At 41.2% G+C, this 23,330-nt stretch overlaps 1 gene segment (V, D, J or C); it reads left to right on the top strand.

Moving 5' to 3' along the window:
• The first annotated feature begins 5,163 nt into the window (after positions 1–5,163).
• On the top strand, positions 5,164–23,069 carry LOC128775593 (T cell receptor gamma constant 2-like). The segment is given in 5 exon segments: positions 5,164–5,276; positions 12,093–12,422; positions 14,212–14,337; positions 20,819–20,866; positions 22,465–23,069. Coding segments are annotated over 4 exon segments (462 nt in total).
• The last annotated feature ends 261 nt before the right edge of the window (positions 23,070–23,330 follow it).

The raw sequence follows: 23,330 nt of genomic DNA on the forward strand, positions 1-23,330 counted from the left end.
GTTCAGATTATGTGAGAACCTTAAGAAATTACTTAATGCCTCCTCTGGATATTTTGAGGAAAAGTCTGTTTTATGTGCTCTCTCTCTCTGTCTCTCTGTCTCCCTGTCTCTGTCTCTCTTTCTGGTTAGTAGCCAACATGACAACCAGAAGTATCTCTATCCACAGGAGGAACAAAGGATAAATACATTTACGTACAGTACTCAGCATGCATCCTCCACCTTAGCCATATCGGTACCAACAAAAATGAACCAGGTTCTGGAGCATCTGATAAAACTTGGCCTCTTGTAACACTGGCTGAGAGGAGTTAGATGAGAACAATAAACTGGCAGCACTGAGACACCCTGTCTCCTCCACTGTGATTCTTTTTACAAAGTCCATAGAACAGAGTAGATGGAGCCACGGACAAATGGGTACCAAGTATGAGAGAAGCCAGGAAGTCGGCCCCAAGCCCTCTCTTCAGTTCTGGTCCTTTTGCACGTGGGCAACCTCAGCCCCCGTCCCAGCCTCAGCCTCAGCCCCGCCCCGTGCTCCCTGACAGGTACCTCAGTTCTAGAATCAAGAGGAAAAGAAGCAGACAGCCACCAGGTGCACCTGCAGGACGGCAGCCTCCTGTGCCAGCTTCCCGTTGCCTCCTGATGACAGCCGTTGTCTGGGGTTGTGGAGAACAGCCGAGTGAGTCAGGGACCCTCAGCAATTCGTCCTGAGATTTCCAGGGAGTCTGGGTGACACAGGCCGCATGACGAGGGGACTGGGATGGAGGGAGGGCAGGCGACTGCGGTCCCAGACGGGACTCGAGGGCCGGGTGCTGCACCACACGAAGGCAGACGGAGGCTGGTGCTGCTGGGATACAAGTGCCCGGAGGAACACCCTTGTGTGCGGTTCTGTGACCTCGCCAGGGTCTGCGCGTGCCTGGTGGGTAATGCAGCCTCGGTACCCACTCGCTGAACGGATGTGTGAATAGATGAATCTTAGGGAGCAGTACTGAGCAAGCACATTCAGGGTACTTCCTGTGATGAATCCTCATCCGTGCATTCTAGAGCCTTGAGAGACATACGTACACACAGACACATACATACCTGTGTGCATATACATGTAGGCACATTATTATTACAGAATGGTATGTAATCTATTATGTTCTCATAAGTGTATATGGAAGAAATAAAGTCTGCCGTTTAAGAACATGGGTTCCAGATACAGATCCTCTGCTGTAAATTACTGTTCTGCCACTTACTCACATCAGACCTTTGATCAAATGCCTTGTATGTCAAAAGCCTCCTTTTTCCCATCTGAAAGATTGGAAATAATAATAAATAAATAATAAATAAATAAATAAATAAATAATAAAAGCACCCCCTTAGTAGGCTTTGTGAGGATTAAATGAGAGGATTAAATGAGCATATTTGTAGCAAAGTGCCCCTCACATAAGAATAATTCAGTATTGTGAGCAATTTTATGAGAAATAAGAAAATGAAATACCTATTTTTTTCCGAAAGTTTTAAAATAATGAATTAAAAGATAAATTTTGCCTTTGTTTTCTTCCCTGTTTGAAATAATTAATGAAGACAAGACACATTTTCCAGGAATGTGTCTGAAGTGGTGATTCATCCCCCTTCTTGGTTCCTGACATCTGAACCCTTCTGCTGTGTCCAAGGAATCCCCACCTTATGTGCCTTGGTGAAACAATGAATGCATTCTCACCATCGGAAGGAGACCTTCCAAATACGGTTTCTCAGTATTCCTTAGGTAAATTCAGCTGAAAGTGTGGGCTCCCCCAATTAGACACACTCCTCACAACTGCCACCCTTTCACACACACGCACACACACTCACATAGGGACACATGCACACACGAGCACACACAGGCACACGCATGCACACACATGTCCATGCACACACACAGGGTCCGTAAGGAAACGCCCAGCAGTGATGACGGTGTAGGGAACCTTGCTCCAGAATGATAATGGCTGCCTTCTCTTCTCCTTCTCCTTCCCAGAACACACTGTCTTCCTGAGGAAGAATCAGTCCTCTTAGTTGTAGGCCATTGCCTTCTGGTCTACCTCCTCAACATGAAACTACCTAGTGTTGATCACTTCAGAAATGGCAGTCATTGGAAAGCAGGGAAGATGGGCCAGTTGCCTCAGGAGGAAAATCCAGCCATCCTGGCTTCTTCCTTTCTATTTTTCTCAAGAGGATGCAAGCTGGAGTTCACATCAGCTCCACGTGGTATGTGACAGAGCGACACATAAGTTTTAGGCGGAAATGCTTCAAGTTTTAATGCACACAAACATTTAGAGAAAACCGTATGAAAATCATAAAAGCAAGCAAACACTTAGGTGAAGAAAGGTTGGAGAAAACGAGGAATGTGGAGAAGAAATGCAGAAAACTGAAGTGCTAATAATGTTTGACTAATTTTCCAGGTTCCTACGCAAGAATGGTCACAAAAGCATTTTCACCATGGAAGTTTGGGGCAAATACTCATGGTTGGCCGTATGGAATGTTAAATTTGAAAAACGATAGCAGTACTAATAAGAGCTAATCATTACCAAAACTTTACTAGATTCCAGAACCTGTGTTAGCAGTTAATAGAAAACTGAAATACATTCACCTATTTAATATGCATTGACTTTTGAGATAGGAATTTTTATCACATCTATTTTCAGATGAGGATTTTGAGACAGAAAGAGATTCAGAAATTTGCACCGGTTCAGGAAACTCTGAAGTGACAGAGATAAACGGTTCATAGGTTCAGACACGAAAAGATGCTTCAATGACACGTGGAGTTGCTCAGAATATAAAGTGAACTGAAACCAGCTGAAGAGAAAATGATATTCATATTGCACCTTTAGCTGCTAGATTCATTTACACTCCACGAAAATATTTATGTCCCTTTTTCAGGAAAGAAGAGATCAGAACTTCACACACAACAATGGAAAGAGTGACTGGTCTTGGTAAAACGTTCGTGGGCATTTTTATCTCATCTTTAACCCTTTTTCTCCAAGTTTCTTCAAGGAAGATCTTTCTGTTGGCATATTTGCATTTTCAGTTAATAAAACGTATCCTCTTTCAGAAATACAGTCCCCAGTTGCTAACGGAGCAGGCCTGGTGTTTATGAGAACAGAAGGGATTTCCTTTGATGCGTTCTCTGAGCGGTTTCACACACTTGAACACCTGGAAATCAAAACCTCTTAATTCCCTGAACACTTTTCCTAGTAATTTAGAAAAGTCGTTGGTTGACCACTTGGCCCTGATCTTTTCCTTTTCTTTCTTTCTTTCTTTCTTTCCTCCTTTCCTTCCTTCCTTCTTTCTTTCTTTCTCTCTTTCTTTTTTTCATTTGCTTTTCTGGTTTCCTTTTTCTATGAGCACTTTTCTGTGATTATTGCCTCCATGGAAAGCAGACATTTGTGTCAATTAATCTGAGGAAAACATAGAAAATATGAAATGCCATGAAGCCTATATTCAAGGACTTCCAGGGGAATCCAGAAGATCAATTGCCAGGACAAGGTTCCTACCTGCTGGTCATGCCATGAGGCTCAGGAGAAGGCTGACATTTTTGAGGAAACTCGAACTAGTGTGATAACCTCTAACCAGTGTGATGGATCAAGATATCTACAGAAGGAACTAGGCTCATAGTAACTCCTCCCGGTAAGTAACTTTGTCCTGTTTTGATCCTGTGAATGAAAAACTGATAGAGGTTTTTTAGGAAAGACAATGTAGGATCACCTCAGCACATGGACAGCAGTTTTGGAGCTACGGGTCACTATAGATGGAAACAAAACTACTTTTGTTTTATTTCCAAAGGAATGGGTTTCTTTCCTTCCCTGCTTGCAAGCAGATTGAAAATCTACTTTTACAAAATATACACATAAAAGTACAGATGCAGGCTTGAAATTAAAATATTTGTAAGCCTGTGTCTGTAAACTATTTATGTAAATTATTGGTTCAAGGTGAGGTTTTTTTTTGTGGGTCTTTAAGTGAGAAACACTTTGATTAAGTACCTTTAGTATTAACAGTGCTCCTCTATTAACCTGCAAAACCCACATGATTGCTTTTGATCTCCTCTTCAACAGCAGTGCAAAAATTTAGCTCTTGCAGGAAATGCAGTAAATGACTATAGAACTTCAGTAAATCAACATAGTCTTATTACTTTAGCTTCTTAGAGGGTAGGCAGAGATTAGTCAAGATTTGTGCAATTGTAATCATGTGATACTGTGCCGAGATTGCCCAGGGTAATGGAATTTGTGAGCTCGGTAAACTATTTCAGTTCTACAGTCCAAGAAAAGAATCTATCTTCATGGTTCAATATTCTTGTTTGTTCATGTATTGTCTCAGCAAATATTTACTGAAGACAGTGTCTAGGCTGGACACTAGAGATAAAAGGGGCACAAGACGTAGTCCCAACGCTCCAAAAGCTTGCAGTCTAGTGGACAAATATTCTCGATTGTAGCTACTATTTACTGAGAGCCATGTACCATGCTGACTAGTTACAGTGCCTTATCTCAGCCCTCCACAGCCCTGCCCAGGAGACCCTCTTATTTTAATATCACTGTTGGGGAAACTGAGGCTTAGAGAAGTTCAGTTAATTGCCTAAATTCACATGGCTAGGTACTATGGCAAAATTTGGGACCCAATAAAGACTTGTTTGTTCCATAGAGCATGGTCTAGGCCATTCTATGGTATTAGGAGCATTAAGCTTTATTTTAAATATGAATATTTAATTTTCTATAGCCTAACTTTCAAATCGACTCTTCAGTTGAATGTTTAACTCATAAGCTCATAATTTGTATTATTACTCATAAGATGGGAAAGACAGAACCAAACTGTCCAGGCAGAGAGGGGTCAGTTCATCCATTCTTGACTAAGTTCATATACAATGTGATTTTGCTTGAGAATCATCCTTGTTTAATGCTATCAGGGCCCATTTTTATATACTTATATAAATATTGAAAAAATACAGGCACAATTTGTAAAGAGGTGCAAAGGGAGATTTCTTTTTCTTTTTAAGTTAATTTCTTTATGGGGTGGGGAGGGGCAGAGTGAGAGAGAGGGAGAGAGAGAATCCCAAGCAGGTTCTGAGCTGTCAGCACAGAGCTTGAAGTGGGGCTCCGCTCCTGAACTCTGAGATCATGACCTTCACTGATATCAAGAGTCTGATACTTACCCACTGAGCCACCCAGGTGCCCCCAAAGGGAGATTTCCGTAAAAGCTTTTCAGACAGTGGAATTGGTATGGCTGGGCTTACAAAGCATTTGGTGCTGGCACACTGCTCAGGGTCACAGGTAAATATTCTTTCATTCTTCCGTATAACGTAAGGAGGGGAGGCAGGGGATGCAGGGGCTGCAGGCTAGGTGCTGGTGCCGGCTCAGAATTCTCAGATTCACCCCCAGTTTGGTCACAAATGGCAGCGGGATCCTTGGAGAGGTAGGTGACTGTGTCCCAGTCCTTGGGGGTAGTTGCCACCTGAGCTTGCGTGGGCGACATTGACAAGGAGCTAACTTGCTAGAGCAACTGGGGGTCCCTGAGGGGTAGGGATGTTAGTTAGGTCCCTCTGGAATTTCTGCATTGAAAGGTTTGTAAAGAAATTTGTGTAACTTATTCATTTGATCTAGAAGCAACCAATGGAAAAGAATGAACAAAAAATTGCTAAACTTGTCATTTTGTCAGAAGGTGATTCATATCAGGTATGGACACATTTAACTGTGCAAACATATCCATAATGTCATGAGCTGGTTTCTCTGTTTGTTTTTTTCTAAATTCAGACTAGTAAATGTGTTCTTTCTTCATTAGTCTTAGACATGAAATTTTGCCCAGATGAGGGAAAACGCCTCCCAAGGATGTTTCTATACTGCTAGGTGTGGTCACTTACAAGCTTTTAAAGAATTTTCACAATGCTGGTAAAACAATGAAATCATGAAAGTAATGATATATTTTGGTTTCCTTAGTGGTTGTGATCAGAGACACAAATGAATTCATAAGTTGAAAAGCAACCTTCTTGTCCTCTTTTTTTTCCATCTGACTGCAATATAAATTCTAACGGTCTGATTAAATAATGGTGACAGAGATATAATAATTCATGAGGTCCTTAAAGTTTTGTGGGAGAGTGTGATGCAGAGGAAAATATGGGCTTTGATTCTGGATCTATCAGTTTCTGAATAATCATCCTTTAGCAAATAAATTTTAATTAGCTGGCCGTTGCTTTCTTAAAATGATAAAAAATAGTACGTGGCCATTGTGGAGAAAAATGGAAAAGAGAAGAAATAAAAATTGGATAGTGACATTTATTACTGTTAACATTTGCTATATTTCCATCCATTCATTCTGTCAATGTAAAAAAACATCTCGAGTGGTTTGTTTTGAAGACTAAATGAAATTATAGCTACCACATCAGTTGGGACAGAGTCAGTGATTAAAAAAAAAAGTCAATACTGGTGTGCCTGTGTGGGTCAGTCAGTTGAGCAACAGACTTTGGCTCAGGTCATGAGCTCACGGTTTGTGAATTCAAGCCCCGTGTTGGGCTCTGTGCTGACGGCTCAGAGCCCAGAGCCTGCTTTAGATTCTGTGTCTCCCCCTCTCTGCCCCTCTCCTGCTTGCACTCTGCTCTGTCTCTCAAAAATAAATAAATTTTTTAAAAAAATTTAAAAATTAAATTGTATAGAATTCAAATTATCACCAGTGAAGGACTTTGTGACTCAGGAGTACAGGAAATGTATCAGTTATGATCTAGTCTACAGGTCATTTTATTTTATTTTTATTTTTATTTTTTTTTATTTATTTTTTTTCAACATGTATTTATTTTTGGGACAGAGAGAGACAGAGCATGAACGGGGGAGGGGCAGAGAGAGAGGGAGACACAGAATCGGAAACAGGCTCCAGGCTCTGAGCCATCAGCCCAGAGCCTGACGCGGGGCTCGAACTCACGGACCGCGAGATCGTGACCTGGCTGAAGTCGGACGCCCAACCTACTGCGCCACCCAGGCGCCCCTTTTTTTTTTTTTTTCAGGTCATTTTAGAACAATTGGTCAGTATTGGCAGAATACCTTTAATTTCTAAGACTCATTGTTGCATGATTCTAAAAATGCCTAGAATGTAGTAAGCATCATCTCAAATATTGTTAGCCTGAACATAAGGCAATCTCTCACTTTTCAGTGGAAAATGAGATATAAAAAGGACAGGTTTTACAACTTGAATATGTAAAATTATAATAATATCCATATAGAGTTAAATATTCACTTATAATATTTAATGTCTTATTTGGATTATACTACAGATTAAAAGTTATATCATTGTAAATACCATTTGAGAATACTGCTTATTTCTGCTCTCACATTTTATTGAAAATTTTAATCAAACTATTCACACGCATCTAAAATGTATACTTTAGAGCAAATTTCTGAGTCATTGCAAGGTCTGAGTGTTTGTTTTGGGATTCGCAGATAATTATGTCCCTGGATATTTTATTGGAAGAGACAATTTACCCACTTACAAAATAAAAGCATTCTTTTCATTTATACTGTCTTTCTATGTATGTGAGACAGAAGCATGAAGTATAGAGTCTTTAGTCCCAAATCGTATTTACTAAATCCACATTAAACTGCTTATTGTCTTTTACCAGTGTGACTTCCAAAACTAGTTCCATTGAGTTTATTTCAGGTTTGTATCCTGTCCAAGTAGTATTGTTGGATCAAAGTTGAATAGATTAGAAGAGCCTCTTTTAATAAGTGGCCCAGGACTGAAACATAAGACAACCCTTGTTCCGTGAGGGATGATGTTGGAAACGCAAGCTTCACCTTCTTCTCTGGCGTTTCAGGGTGGTTGAATTCCACATGTTTTGCATTTGTATCACAGAGAGGGATTTGGAAACCTCTTCTTTCATTTTTCATGTGATCTCTGAGTTAGACCTTCTTAAGCTCTGAAGCCCTGAGGCTGAATGCACAAATGATTTCCCATTTATTTACACTGTCTCTTTCCAACATATATTTGAGAGGGCCTCAAATAAAGACACAAGTACAGTTAGGCCATGAAATAAAAATAGAAGACCAAGACACGAAGGAAAGCAGAAGAAAAAGGCCTGGGATGATCTAGCAAGAAATGGGAAAACTTTATGTTCAAAGGTGGGAGAAATTGTGGTGGACACATACTTTGTATTATCTGATAAAATGAAGTATACCAAAACTTCATATGTCTTTGAAATCATAAAATTGGAAAAAACTTTCGATGCATGCGTCCTTTAGGGGGACTATGAAGTGAAATAGCAGGCATTGCCTTCCACATCCATTTTATAAGATGGAAGGAGTGGTTTTTCAACAAAGCCTTTCATGCTACCGCGGCATCATTACTATGGGCACAGTGACATTTAATGTCATTCACAGATGGTGACCTTCAGCAGACAAAGTCAGGCAGGTGATAGTCTAGGGATCTAACGTGACAATAGGAGGCTTGGAGGAGTGGGTAACCGACCATTGATGTAGTCATTTGTCTGGAAGGCCCACTGTAGGAGATTCAAGCAAAATTTGGGGCATGATTAGAAGGAAGGCGGTTTGAGGTAGAAATTTCTGGTGAAAGCTTGGAATTTGCTTTGGACCACACAGGTGAAGCAGTTCCATGAACTGACCGCATGTTACTAGGCTTTAGCCAATGTTCCTTTGACTTTCTTAACACTGGAAATGCAGTGGATAAGACAAGTGATTGCCTATTAACTGGTGTGTCAAAGGCACATTCCAGTGATGATGGCTGAGTGAATTGAGACATAGTAGAGCAAAGTGGGGTGCAAACGAAGGAATGAGTCTCCATGCTTGATTTACCTAGACCCAATCATTACCTCGAGTACTGTATTCCCATTAGTAAGAAAGATGTGGTCCCATGCGATTAAAATGTCATGTTGGAGTACACAATTCATCTAAAGAAATTGCTAATAATCATGATAATGATAATAATATACTTTCTCACTTCCATAGCATGTTTGGTTGTGGAAATCTTAGGAGAGATTTTAGTATCAATCCTCACAGCAAAGGTCAGCATAGACAACATTGTGCAAATATTGTAATAGGATCAGACCTTGCGTTCGTGTGGACTTGTATAAAGTGTTCGTGTACATTGTGTGTAACTGTCATGAAAGGGTTTGGTCCAAGAATGAAATAGATCATGACAGATATGCTTTGTGAGTTGACACATTTCCTTTCCTGACGGTGAAAGGGTATAGTCAGAGAGCCCAGGATTTGCCCCAGGCTGACCTGGAGCCCTATCTCTACCACGTACTGCTTATGTGAATTTGGCGATTATTCTCTGCCCTCAGTTTCCTCATCCATCAGGTGGGATAACAGGAGGCATTCAGCAGGAGTCACATGAGAATTAAATGAGACTGGGGATAAATTACATGGCACATCACGCAAAATATAATAGGTGCTGGTAGAAGTTCCCCCTTTTCACACCTAATGGGAGAATTGTATCCACTATGGTGGGTGGTCTGTAGCCAATCATACTGACAAAGCAGAAATTCTCCAGAGGAGTCAGCTGTACTTGTAACTGCTCCAATGGGAAGTTCCCTTGCTGTCCACTGATAGACAAATAACTTGAATTTAGAGGGATTTGTACCTGTTTACTGGATTTGTCCCTCACTGGGCCACAAAAATGAAATTAAGATTGTATTTTTGTAGTTCTTCTATGTACTTTAAAACTTATTTATCTTAATTTATATTACCTCTAACTTCAACAGGTTTGGGCTTCATGCTTATAATAGTAGAAAAACAAAGGTTGAAAATATAGTTACAATGTACATAGAAACATAGTTATAGATAGATGTAGGGCTTTTAAATGCACTTAGAAATGTCATAAATTTGAAATTCATATTTACATATGAAATAGCTTTAAATAATTATTTAATAAAAGAAATATGGTTGAATAAAATGAGAAATTTGGAGTCAATATGAATATGCAGGTTTGAAATACCACACTTAATTGAAAATGTGGTTGTATTTGGTTAATTTATATAGAATTCATACTGCTTCATATCAATAAAATAGATACAACTCAGACAATTTACACCCAAGATTTTTTTAACTTTGAATGTGCACAAATGCACTGGACAAACTTATTTATTTTGTAAACTGGTTTCTATTTTATGCATCAATAAAATGATTGTGGCCATAAAAAAAAAACTGTTAGTAAGCTTAAAAAGAATATTGAAAGAAAAAGCATGTAATATAATTACCCAACATATAGGCACTAATCTTATATAATCAAGTATACTATTTAATGCTCAGTTGAGAAAATGATGGAAGTTCAAGATTCCCTCTATCCGGAAAAGAATGAAACTTCAGGATCTAGCTGAGGAAAAAGGACAGGAGATAAGCATCGTATTTTTCCATCCAGAAATTTTCCATATTCATCTTTGATTTTCAGGTTCTTTACAATGATGAATCAGAAGTAATCCTATAAAAAACCAAGTTCCTAAGATGAAAACTAGATTCTTTAGTGTATTGACTAGAGGCAAAAATGATGTAAATATCATGTACTTTGAAAAATTAGTCTTCTCTAATATAACAAACTTTTAAAATTAAAAACAACATACATGGTTGGAGAAATGTAGACTTTCTTACTATTATAATCAATAAAATATATATATTTGCAGCACAAGTAAGATGTACAAGTTTAAAACAACCACATTATGATCTAATTCTATGTATAGCATGAATAAAAAACTCACTGTTTGCTTACTGATTTTGTATAAAAATCAGGAAGTTTGTAGCATTCGCAGAAATTTTCAAGAATATTTTTCCTTTTTTTCTCAAGGAAGAAATAAAATTCTTCTTTTCTTCGGAAATTGTCCACAAAATTATTATTCTAACTCCAAACTAGCCCAAAGAGAAAATGTGTTAACGTTTGTGTTTCAGTTGGAAATCAAACTGGAAGGGTTCTAGTCTTTATCATTTCAATGATTAATTAACAATCAATGTATAAGCAAGGAACATTCCAGCCCTCAAGTGACATGCCCTTGACAAGTATGATGTTTCATTACATATTTTCACATTATGTGTGTGAGATACTCTGTTAACATTATGCCAGTTACATACGACTTTATCCAGCTGACAAAATCAAAGAAAATTATGGGTACAAACACAAGTTCAGCAGACGTGTAGGGCAGATCCAAATTTGGGGGAGATGCTAAGCATCAAAGTACGGTGTCTTCTTAGTCACGTGTCAACATCAAATGAATTTCCAATATAAAATGTGCTTTGAGTGAACATTTTCTAAAGCAAAACAAAATTCTGACTAGTGCATTACTTGCACTATAAGGTTCATATAAGAGCATTTCTGAAAATAATCAATAAATTTTAAGTAGCAGTTTTGGAAATATTGCCACATTGCTTCCAAATTCAAGGCACTTGTAGGGGTGCCTGGGTGGCTCAGTGGATTAAGCACCTGACTTTGGCTCAGGTCATGATCTCACAGTTTGTGGGTTTGAGCCCTGCGATTTGTCTGTGCTGACAGCTCAGAGCCTGGAGCCTGTTTCAGATTCTGTGTCTCCCTCTCTCTCTGCTCCTCCTCTGCTCGTGCTCTGTCTCTCTCTGTCTCAAAAATAAATAATCATTTAAAAAAACTTAAATTCAAGGCATTGTAAATATTTTGGAGGTGCAGCTTTAAATGTTGTCCTACTCAAAATCCTGGCATAGTTTAGATGTGAGAGTGAGATGTTCTATAAAATCAGAAATCAAGCAGAAGGACTCCAGCATCAGAAGTGGGCATGGGATTCTTATTTGAAGCTAAATGGTCAACTTGATACATTGTCAAGTATGGGTGGAAATAGATTCCTTTTCCAACAAGTGACCATGTATTGTCTCAAAAAATTCCACATTTTAACCCATGTGGTGACCTTAATAGCTGTGACTTTGGGCAACTTACATAACCTCTTGAACCCCTTTTCCCATGGAAAGTAACAAAAGAAGCAACTCAGAACCCACTGTGGTTTAAAGGTCATGGTAAGCACTAACTCTATGGCAACTTTTCCTTCCTTTTAACTATGTGCTAGGTGGTTCCAACCACACAATGTTTCCATTTCTCTAATAACGTTTTGGTTGCTATTCTATTTTCTCCCACAGATAAAAATCCTGATGAAGACACTTTCCCCAAGCCCACAATTTTTCTTCCTTCAATTGCTGAAGTACAACTCCATAAGGCTGGAACATATCTTTCTCTTCTTGAGGATTTTTTCCCTGATGTTATCGAGATAGATTGGAAAGAACAGGATGGCAAAATAAGTCTGACGTCCCAGCAGGGAAACACCATGAAGACTCAGGACACATACATGAAATACACCTGGCTGACCGTAAGTGAAGAGTCAATGGGCAAAGAACACAAATGTATCGTTAAACAGGAGAAGAATAAAAGAAGGTTTGAACAAGAGATTCTGTTTCCTTCAATAAACAAAGGTATGGACATGTACACATGAATATAACCTCCCTGAATCTTTTGTTTCAAAGGGAATACCACACCTTACCTGTCAAGAATTAATGGAAAACAGGGAAAAAGAAATCTTTTCTGAAAGTTTTACTTTTTTCCTTTTTTTTTTAAGAAAACCAAACTTAATGTTTATTTATTTTTGAGAGAGAGAGAGCCCGAGACTGAGGGGCGGGGAGGGGCAGAGAGTGAGGGAGACACAGAAATTTGAAGAGGCTCCAGGCTCTGAGATGTCAGCACAGAGCCCAACGTGGGGCTCGAACTCATGAACCGTGAGATCATGACCTGAGCTGAAGTCGGACACTCAACCGACGGAGCCACCCAGGTGCCCCTAAATGTTTTACTTTTAATGGTAGCATAAAAGTCCAAATATTTCCCCACAGAGTTAAATATGATGGGCTTTGGAAGATATAAAGAAAAAGAAAAAGAAAAACTCACTTAGCCTTTGCTGCCTCAGTTTCATCATGCAAAATATGAAGGTCACAGTGACGTTTTTTAGCACCACTGTATGGATTAAATGAGAGAATACATATGAAAACACCTAGCAACCTTGCATACAATAAGTGCTCAAAAAGAGAGTGTGTTTTTGATGATCTTATTGATATGGAAATAAGAAAAATTTCACATCTTTAGGGAAGTTCTATTCAACAGTCAAACTTCCTCTCACCTCAATCTGGTCTACTCAAAGTATCACCCTTAAACAGTTACAGGTGACAAAATGCTGCTCCTTTGATAGAGCTAGATTGTAGTTCAAGTAAAAATGGTGATTTGGCTGCTGAGTTTTTATTATGGTCTTGGGTGTTCCAGATTTGAATTTTATATAAGACTGTAAGGTGAAATTTGGTAACTGGAGAGGGGTGAGGTTACGTGTACAAACATTCTCCCATTGTCCACAATGGATGTATTTCTACCCCTGGGAAATGCTGCCCAGCAAACACTTCCTGCCGTCCGAGCGTGCGCCAGGCCTGGAAGGGAGGCGGGACGGACCACTGTCCCCAGGAGGATCACTACAGTAGGGCGAATACACTTTGCCTAATCACCCAGGGTCCCTGGTGATTCAGACATGGTGTCCTGAAGGAGCCCCATTGTGCAGAGGCTGGTCATATTTGACAATGGGGGCAGAGCTGAATGTGCCCTGGCTCGGCTGTGAGCCAGGAACTCTCTAGACTCAGAAGTCAAGTCCTGAACATTAACATAAAAGACCAGGGCCCCAGAGGGCCCATAAGAAGGAACCAGTTTGTACTTGCTCTGTGGTTAACAAGCACTTTTTAAGCAGCGGGGAACAAACACATAGCAAGACATGTGAAGAGCTTTGCTATATTTCTGAGGTAAGACTTTGTCCTTTGTCCTCTGGGAGTGTTAAACAAATAAACAAACAACAAAGCCTGTAGTCCCAAGATGGCAACACTTAACTTAAAAGCTTGAGTCACTCCACCAAGACTTAATACCTAATCCCAGTGCAATTGCAACCCCCAGAAGAGTAACCTTTAACCTGTCACCTAGGGAATTTCCTAGCCAGCACCAGGTACTTTCCTAATTGACCCCTTCCTTCCCCATGAAGGTGACCTTGCCTAAATCAGTGGACTCCTTGCTAATAATCTTCTTTTTTCCACCCCCTGTCTATTGTTAAAATATTCCTTTCCTGTCCTCCTTTGGAGCTCCGGTCTAAGTGCTAGATCAGATGCTGATTCACACATTGATTGACGAATACAGCTACTGGATCTTTAACATTTACTTGGTTGACTTTTTGTTCTTTAACAGCTGTGGTGGAGGCAAGAGGATCCGAAGTAGACCCACAGGGGCATTCGGAGACAAGGCAAAACACAGGGGTGGTCACTGTGAGCCCTTTGAGTTCACTGTCCTCCTCACCGGTTTCAAGGGCTGCAGGTGAGTTCCTCTTGGTTCGAAGCTCCCCTCTCTTTGCCTTCGGGCTGCTGATCTAATGGGACTTCCTTTCCAGGACAGGTCAGCTTGGGCTGCAAGGGTTATGCCCAGAGCCTGGTTGAGCCGGCATGTTTATCTGGAACCCTGTGGAACTGGCCTATTTGGCCAGAGCCCAGCTGAGCTGGCAGAAAGGTGTGCCTGGAGCCAAGCCCCCAACCTTTCAGACTGCACTTCCCCTGCTAGAAAAGTCAGCAAGGTTCCAAGAGAATTGTTGGTGGTGCACACGGAGTCTTGTGTCCTGAACGCAGTAACAGCCAAGTCTGAGACACTGAGAGCAGTTGTCCTGACAAATGCGAACAGAACTGGAAACGCAGCTCTTGGGTCAATCCAGAGTTCCCCTGTCCCTTCACCCAACCCCACACTTCTCCTAGTTCTAGAAAAGGGCTTATAGATGGTTGGCTTTAGGAAAGCAAAGTCCTTCTTGCAGGAACCTGCATTCTTTCTCTGTCCTCAAAGTGATCCATCTGATCAAGTCCATGAAATGTAAACACAGCCCACAAGTGCCTGGGACTGAGGGAAACTAAGGGAAAGAGGTCTTTTTAAAATACAAACTGCTCGGGGCGCCTGGGTGGCGCAGTCGGTTAAGCGTCCGACTTCAGCCAGGTCACGATCTCGCGGTCTGTGAGTTCGAGCCCCGCGTCAGGCTCTGGGCTGATGGCTCGGAGCCTGGAGCCTGTTTCAGATTCTGTGTCTCCCTCTCTCTCTGCCCCTCCCCCGTTCATGCTCTGTCTCTCTCTGTCCCCAAAATAAATAAAAAACGTTGAAAAAAAAAATCTTAAATACAAACTGCTAAAGGGCTCCTGTGCCTAAACCCTGGCTCAGTGTCCTTCGTAATTCCAGGGACACATACAAACCTTAACACTTTCTCCATAAATGTCTCCGTAAATGTCAGTGACTCCAGGGTCTTTGCAGCGATCTGTGTGTCCACAAATACACGTCGTCAATGTGAGATATTTTTCTCTCTGGAGACATTGTCAAAATTGGTTTATAAAGAGCTCTATATTTCTTTGGTTTTTAGACAAACGCTTGTGAGGACTGGGCATTCTAGACCTCTCAGAAAGGGAGAAACTATCCCATGCGCGTTTCAACTTCACGTCGGGCCTATGTCTGGTTGTTGTTTAAGCAAAGCAGACCTCTTTTTAGAATTGTCAGCACGAAAATTAATTAGAATTTTCATGTGCCTGGGTTTACTAAAATTCAAATAAGTAGATGGGATCTCAGTTACAAAATGTTTAAAAAAAACAGCTTGGGAGAATGACAGACTTTGATGTTTCATACGTTTTTGTTTGTTTGTTTGCTTGCTTTTTAGTATTTTTATTTTCATTTCAGTTAGTTGGCACGCAGTGTGGCTCTAGTTTCAGGAGTACAATCCAGCGATTCAGCACTTCATAGGTCACCCTGTGCTCATTAGGACGAGGGCACTCCTTATTCCCATCGCCTATTTAACCCATCCCTTCCCACGTCTCATAAAATTTTTATGGGTAATTTCAGCTCAACTTTTAGGAACGAGTAAATTGAATAGATACAAATAAAATAAAAAATTTTAGATAAAGTGGTAGTTTCCCAAAGCTTTGGGGGAACTAAAACCTTAAAGTGTTGCTGAGTGAGGTCACCTGTTAAATTACGTTAAATTCATTAAATATCTAGAGCATTTCCAAGTGTGATAAAATAGTCAATTATTAGGGCATCTGGGTGGCTCAGTGGGTTTAGCGTCTGACTTTGGCTCAGGTCATGATCTCACGCCTCATTAGTTCGAGCCCCGCATCAGGTTCTGTGCTGATGGCACACAGCCTGAAGCCTGCTTCAGATTCTGTGTCTCCCTCTCTCTCTGCCTCTGTCCCCCCTGCTCATACTGTGTCTCTGTGTCTCTCTCTTAAAAATAAATAAAAACTTGAAAGAAATAGGAAATTATTTTTTATTTCTTTTTTTTGAAGTTTATCCATTTATTTGGAGAGAGAGAGAGACAGAGCACGTGAGCAGGGGAGGGAAAGAGAGACAGAGAGTGAGAGAGAGAGAGAGAGAGAGAGGGAGAGAGAGAATCCCAAGCAGGCTCTGCACTACCAGCACAGAGCTGAAACCCAGGAACTATCATGACCCGAGTCAAAGTCAAGAGCTGGACGCTCAACTGGCTGAGTCACCCAGATGCCCCATAAATAGGAAATTATTAATTAAGGAACATAGGTTTATCTCTTTTTGGTTTTCTTAATGCAGAGAAACTGAAGATACTTTTGGGCCTGCTTGTAAATGTACTTTGTGCTTTACTGAAAGATTGTTTTATAAGGAAGCAGATGTTTCTAGAAATTATGAAATGTATTCACAAGTTCGCCACTCCAAAGGATGCTGTTTGACAGTTCACAACTGCTTCCTTATTAACTTTTGTTAAAAATGAAGGTTTCTAAGAGTTAAGAATTCTGATAAATTTAATGAAGACTACTGGAAATAATAAGGGAAACAACCCAGAATGCAAAGAACATAAGGTGTGTATTTTTAGTAAGGAAAAGTCTGATGCATGGAGTTGTATTTTTTCAGAAAAGAAAAAGAAAGAAAGAAAGAAAGAAAGAAAGAAAGAAAGAAAGAAAGAAAGAGAAAGAAAGGAATTTTCTCTAAAGGGAGGCTCATTTAAAGAGGGTAAATTCAGAGGGCGCCTGCGTGGGTCAGCTGGGTCAGCATCAGACTTCGGCTCAGGTCATGATCTCAGGGTCGGTGAGTTCAAGCCCTACATTGGGCTTTCTTCTGTCAGCACGGAGCCTGCTTGGGATCCTCTGTCCCCACACCTTTCTGCCCCTCCTGGGCTGTGCTCTTTCTCTCTCTCAAAAATAAATAAACACAAATAAATAGATAGATAGATAGATAGATAAATAAATAAATAAGGTAAATCAAGACAAGTTCTGAATGTAAAAAAGAAAGTAGTAAAGATTTGCAAACATGGGATATTTGGAAAGGAATGTTATGTGTGGTCAGGACTAATATTGGCATGAAGAATTTTCAAAGCAAAAGTAAGCTGATCCCGGGGCACCTGGGTGGCTCAGTCAGTTAAAAGACTCCTCTTGGTTTTGGCTCAGGTCATGGTCTTAGGGTTCTGGGTTCTAGCCTCAAATTGGGCTCCAGGCTGGCAGGGTGGAGCCTGCTTGGGATTCTCTCTCTCTCTCCTTCTCTCTGCCCCTCCCCTGCTCCTGCTCTCTCTCTCTCTCTCTCTCAAACAAATAAACAACAAAACAATACAAAACAAAAACAAAACAAAACAAAAAAAACAAAACAAAACAAAGCAAAAGTAAGCTGATACAGCATTAGATTTTGGTTTTCTCTCTGTCCAAAGGGCTAAGGGTTTTGTGGTTTTTTGCTTGTTTTCTTTGGAGTTTTGGTCTGCTTAAGTCTCTTTAACCTGGAACATTCCAAAGGATTTGTTAAACTAATTTGGCTTATTTGATATGTTAACAGGGAGCATTGTCAAATAAATATTCATACTAAGTTTTCTTTACAGTGTATTTATAAGATTGTGGCACTTGTAGATAAAGCCCATTCTGGTTCTCAAAAAAAAAAAAAAAAAAGAAGATGGCCTCTCATGCCAGACTTGCTGTCCTAATGACCTTGTACCATGGCACCGGTGTGCTTCTGAATCCGAGAAATCAAGGTGAACAAACTGGCAGTGTATTCAAGAAAGAGTTGGAGTTGAGGGAAAACCAAGACGGTCACTTGGTTCTTTCTGACTCCCTGAAAAACCCTGTTTTTCTTGGTTTTTTTTTTTTTTTTTAGTTTTGTTTTTTCACTCTTTCACCCACCATGAGGCATTTAAGATGACTCAAATTATAAACAGGCATCAGTGGTAAGGATTAAATAATAGTACAAAATGACTTACCCCGAGTGTCTAACCTGCTAGGTGCATAATCCTGGAAAAATTGTTTTTTGTTCCAGAAGCTTCAGACCTCCTCCCTGGGGACCCCTTGAACACCTGCAGCCCGACTTCATGCCACTGCCACTTAGTGCGGGCTGTCAACACGCCCCGGTTATTGTTTGTACATTTCTGGAAGGGTTGAAGCCTTTCCCTGCCGAGAGGCTGATGCCCTCCCTGTGGCGAGGACACTTTTAAAAAGTGGGTTTCCCCCTTGGGGCACATCTTCTGTGATCTCCAGGGACCAAGGCTCCTATTTTAGTGGGCAAGTAATAGACGCCTGAAGGAAAACCTTGCAAACTTTTTGGGATTCTCTCAGTGTACAACCTTCTGCTGATCCTTTCTGTCCTATGCTAGCCTGTCCAGAGGGTGTATGTCTACCCTGTCTTCTGCTCAAGCCTGTCACCACCAGGTTATGGAAGCCTTCTTAGATCACAGTGCAAAGGATCCTGTTGGTCACAGTTTAAAGCCTGGGGACTAGGTATTTTAGACACGTCATCAGAGGAAGAGAGCCCTCGAACCCCCAGTAGAAGAGGGACCTTACCGAGTGCTCCTGCTGTAACACTAAAGGTATGGAGCCTCGGGCACACATCACACCAGTACCCTTTCCACCTGACGCCAGGTCCTGCACAGACGCTGGACATTTCTGAATCAGATGGAGACAAAGTGAGGTAGCTCACCAATGCACAATGATAAGAGATTTTTATTTATCGTTTTTAAAGTTTTTGTTGGAATTCCAGTTAGTTCTCGTGTAGTGCTATACTAGTTCCAGATGTGCAGTATGGTGACCAAAGCCACTGTATGGAAAAGAAAGACATTTAAGGCATTTTAAAGTCAGCTTTTGAGAATATTTTAACATTTAACGTAATTATACTAACAGTTTCCTTCTTGGGATTTACCTGACAGTTTATACCTCAAACCCATCTTTTTAAGAGTGACAAAATTAGATTGTGTGGAAGGCATACAATTGCACACCTGAACCACGTGTGTAGGGACAAGGACACATTTGAACAGAAAAAGGATAAATCAAAACAACCTCATGACTCTCTGCATCCACCGGTCAATGATCTTTGTAAAAAAAATTTTAACGTTTATTCATTTTTTGAGAGACAGAGAGACCCAGAGCGTGAGTGGGGGAGGGGCAGAGACAGAGGGAGACCCAGAATCCAAAGCAGGTTCCAGGTTCTGAGCTGTCAGCACAGCGCCTGATGTGGGGCTTGACCTCACAGATGTGAGACCATGACCTGATTCAAAGTCGAACGCTTAACCGACAGAGCCACCCAGGTGCCCCACGGTCAATGTACTTTTTAAGGAATTTTGTCTTTGTATGTATGTTGGATGTTTTTTATTTTGGTTGTTTGTTTTTGTATTGTTTTGTTTTTACACTCTAGATAAATACAACCCTCATCTCATGTTTTATATATTCAGGCAGCTATCGATGTGACTTGCCTATCATCCTATCCCTGCAGAAAGTACACCCAGATCCTGAGCTTCTGTAATAAATGGTCAGTTGGTAAAAGTAATGAGGGTATCCGGAAGAGATATATGAGAGTCCACGATGGTGGACTTAGGTTTGATTTGTATGGATTGTTGTACAAGGGACGTTCCACATGCTGTAGCTCTCCTAACCCCCCACCACCGACCCTGAGTGCCAGCTCTGCCCGTCACTGGTATGATTCTCAGCAAAGTACTTATTGACTCTAAAGCCTATTTCCTTGCGCATAACATGGAGTCCTCCAAATCCAGCTCATGTCAGTGTCACCAGGATCAGATGAGATAACGCACGTGAACTTTCACAGAGTGCCTGGCACAGGAATAATCATCTAAGGGTACTGGTTTTCATTAGCCTTGTTGTCATGTCCACAAACACCTCCACTCTAGAAAATCATGTGCGGGACTTGCGGTTACCGGGGTGTGTGTGATTTGGAAAGGTAAGGCTGCTTCCGTTTTTACATGGGAAATTGACCTACACCAGCCTCCTTCCAACGTGTAAGATTCTGCTGTGGATTCTCCGGTTGGAAGATATCGTTTTGGTGGCCACGCTTCACGTGAGCGGCGTGTGCTCAGGACTTTACAGCAGCCACTGTTTCTGGATGTTTTTCCATTCAACAAGTATTTACAGAACACCTACTTTGCCACAGGCACTGTGCTGGGAGCTGTGAGGACAGAGGGAAAACAAGATGTAGTCTTAGACATTACTCCCCAGTTGTGAGGAAGAAAGAAAAAAAAAATTCATGAACTTCAACATCTTCCTGCACCGAAATACAGTATATGAATTGATCTACAAAGAATTACAAAGAACCAGAGCAACATTTCTGGAATTGTCGGCTCCTATTTGTAATGGTTCTTTCTTATCTGTTGACAGATTCTATCTATCTGTATATCTACCTATCTGTGTATCTGTCTCTCTATTATCTATCTATCTCTCTATCTCTCTATCATCTATCTATCCATCCATCAAACCATCCACAGTACAGACACGAGTCAAATAATGGATATGAACAACAGAATAATACTTGCTCTCATTTCTTTTAGAGCTCGCTGCTGTTAACTACACAAAAGCTTCTCTGAAAGATGAAAATGGTAAGTTTTGTACTTGTTTCCTGTATGTTAGGCTATAGCATTGTTTCCTCCGGATCAACTTAACTTTTGAACTTCTCTGGCTTCGGGTAGAAGCCTCACGATGGCAGGATCTTGCAAAATAGACTGAGTGGTAATTTAAGTCAGTCCATCATTTCCCAGGAGTCGTCTTCACACAGTAACTGCTGGCTTGGGAAGGAGAGGCCTGTAAAGTAGGGGTGCAGTGAGGGGCTCTGACGTCTGTTAACAACGCACTTCATGCATTTCTGTGGCCTTTGTTTCTACTAACTGAGGAAAATATGCTGTTGCTTTAGATTTTTTTTTTAAGTCTCTATTCTTGCTGGTACTTAATAAATGATGCTGAGAGGTTCTTGGACAAAAGGCATCGTGTTACTGTCAGTGCATTTCGTTGAATTCTCTTAACACTCACTGTATTTCATTCCCATTTTTCCCCTGAGGACAAGGAGCTGAGATTAACTACATCCCTTGTATCATGCCACACAGCGAGATCCGGGCTTCGCCCCAGGCTAGATGAATCAAGACTTCATACACTTACTCAGGTTTCATTCTTCCTCTACATCCCAAACCCAAGGCCCTGAGACAGGCTGCACACCTGGGGTGGGTGGGATGGCAGGACTTCGCGTGCCAGAATCCAGACTTACACCCCAGTCTTAATTATTTATTTGCAGGAATAGGGTTAGCTTATTTACATTTTCTGAGCCAACCACAAATGACACAAATAACACCCAGCTCAGTTATTGAAAACACAAGGCCCCCTATGTGGAGTGTCTTGCTTCAGGTATCTCATTTAGCAGCCACATAATAAGTACCTGTGAGTACATTCTAAGTATAAGTAGTAGTTCCTGGCCCTTTCTCCCCACGTATGCACAAAGGAAATGAAGAGGACCATTGGCTCTAGTCCTGCTGATTTGTCCTCACGTCCAATATCAAGGGGCTCCTGGACTCTGGCTACTCGTCATCATCCTCCTTATCATCATCCAACTTTACATTTATCCGTAATCAATGGGTGTCTTGGGTATTCATTGCATGTAGAGATCCAGAATGACAGAGTAGCTGAGAATGCGTCCTGAAACACCAGGTTGCTGAGATTGAAATCTGGCCTCTCGTACTTACTAGTTGCATGAAATCAGGCAAATTGCTCCTCTCCCTGTCCTCAGTATAAGAAAATGGGAATGAAAGTAATAATCTCATATGTTATTGCAAAATTAAAGAGGATTAAGGCTTTCTAGGCAAAGTTCTCAACTGACATTTAGTTTGTGGTTAATGGATATTGCCTAGTATTCTTACATAGGGACATGCGGGGGATGAAGAAATGCTAAAAGCTATTTATCACCAATGGTTTTTCCCCCCTGGGTTCATGAATTACAAACACAACCATGGTTTAGAATACTTTGGAATGTTCTAAGTGAATTTCACAGGTTTTTTACAGACTTGGTCGGCAAACTGGATTCTGAGTAGTCTTGGGGGTGGTGTTAGTGGTGATGGTGGTATAGATGCTTACTCTCCAGTTGTACTGGTGAGAGAGTCACTTCAACCCAGGACATCAGAAATGTGTGAAACTAACCGATGGCTTCTTTTAGACCCCCGACAGGTGCAGCTCGTGAACACCTCTGCCTACTACACCTACCTCCTCCTTGTCATCAAGAACATGGTCTACACCGTCATCATCGCCATCTGTCTGCTTGGGAGACCAGCACTCTGTGACAATGGGAAGAGTTCCTAACCCATGGTGGCACCAAGGGTCCACTTTTCTCCATTGGCTATTGTCACTAGAAGAGTCTGCTGGAGATATAGCGGGGCTTTCTTTCTGCGTTTGGGTTATTTCAGTTCACATGTTTCTTTTTCTATGTGTCATCATTGCAGAACAGGTTTACAAACAGCTAGGCAGACAGGAAATGTCACTCTGCATGGAGAACAATTTCTGCCATGACTCAGGGATGGGGCCGGGGGGCATCCACGGGGGCTTCAGTACGTCTCTATCTTTCACCTCCGCCAGCTCGTCAGCAGCGCAGCACCCTCGCCTCTGAGTACACTTGGCGTGCAGCTTCCATAGAGCTCCTGGGGCTCTGTATCCAGATAACTTCCTGGAGGCCTTTTATTTTACATTTCTGGAAGCTGCCATCTTTGCTACCTGAGTTTTGTTATGTTTTTCATAATAGGCACAATAAAAACAATCACAAGTCTACTTTTGCCTCTGTGGACATTCATTTGTTGAGATCTGAGTACAAGGTAAGGGACAGCATGACAACTGAGCCTTCACATTCAGCGTTGATGTAATCATGGTCAATTCTACATTTCTAACTCTTTCCCTGAGAGAGTCCTTGTTCCGGTTAGGGTTCTTTGGGGCACTGGCCCCTGGGGAGCCCCAGCCAGTGAAGGTGCCCAAGTTATTTCTCCTTCCAAGTCAGCAGATTCAGACTCATTTGTTTTAAGACGCTCTGCTGGT

This window comes from Panthera pardus, unplaced genomic scaffold (genome assembly GCF_024362965.1).
Source record: "Panthera pardus isolate Hobbes unplaced genomic scaffold, ASM2436296v1 HiC_scaffold_8, whole genome shotgun sequence".
NCBI classification, from domain to species: domain Eukaryota; kingdom Metazoa; phylum Chordata; class Mammalia; order Carnivora; family Felidae; genus Panthera; species Panthera pardus.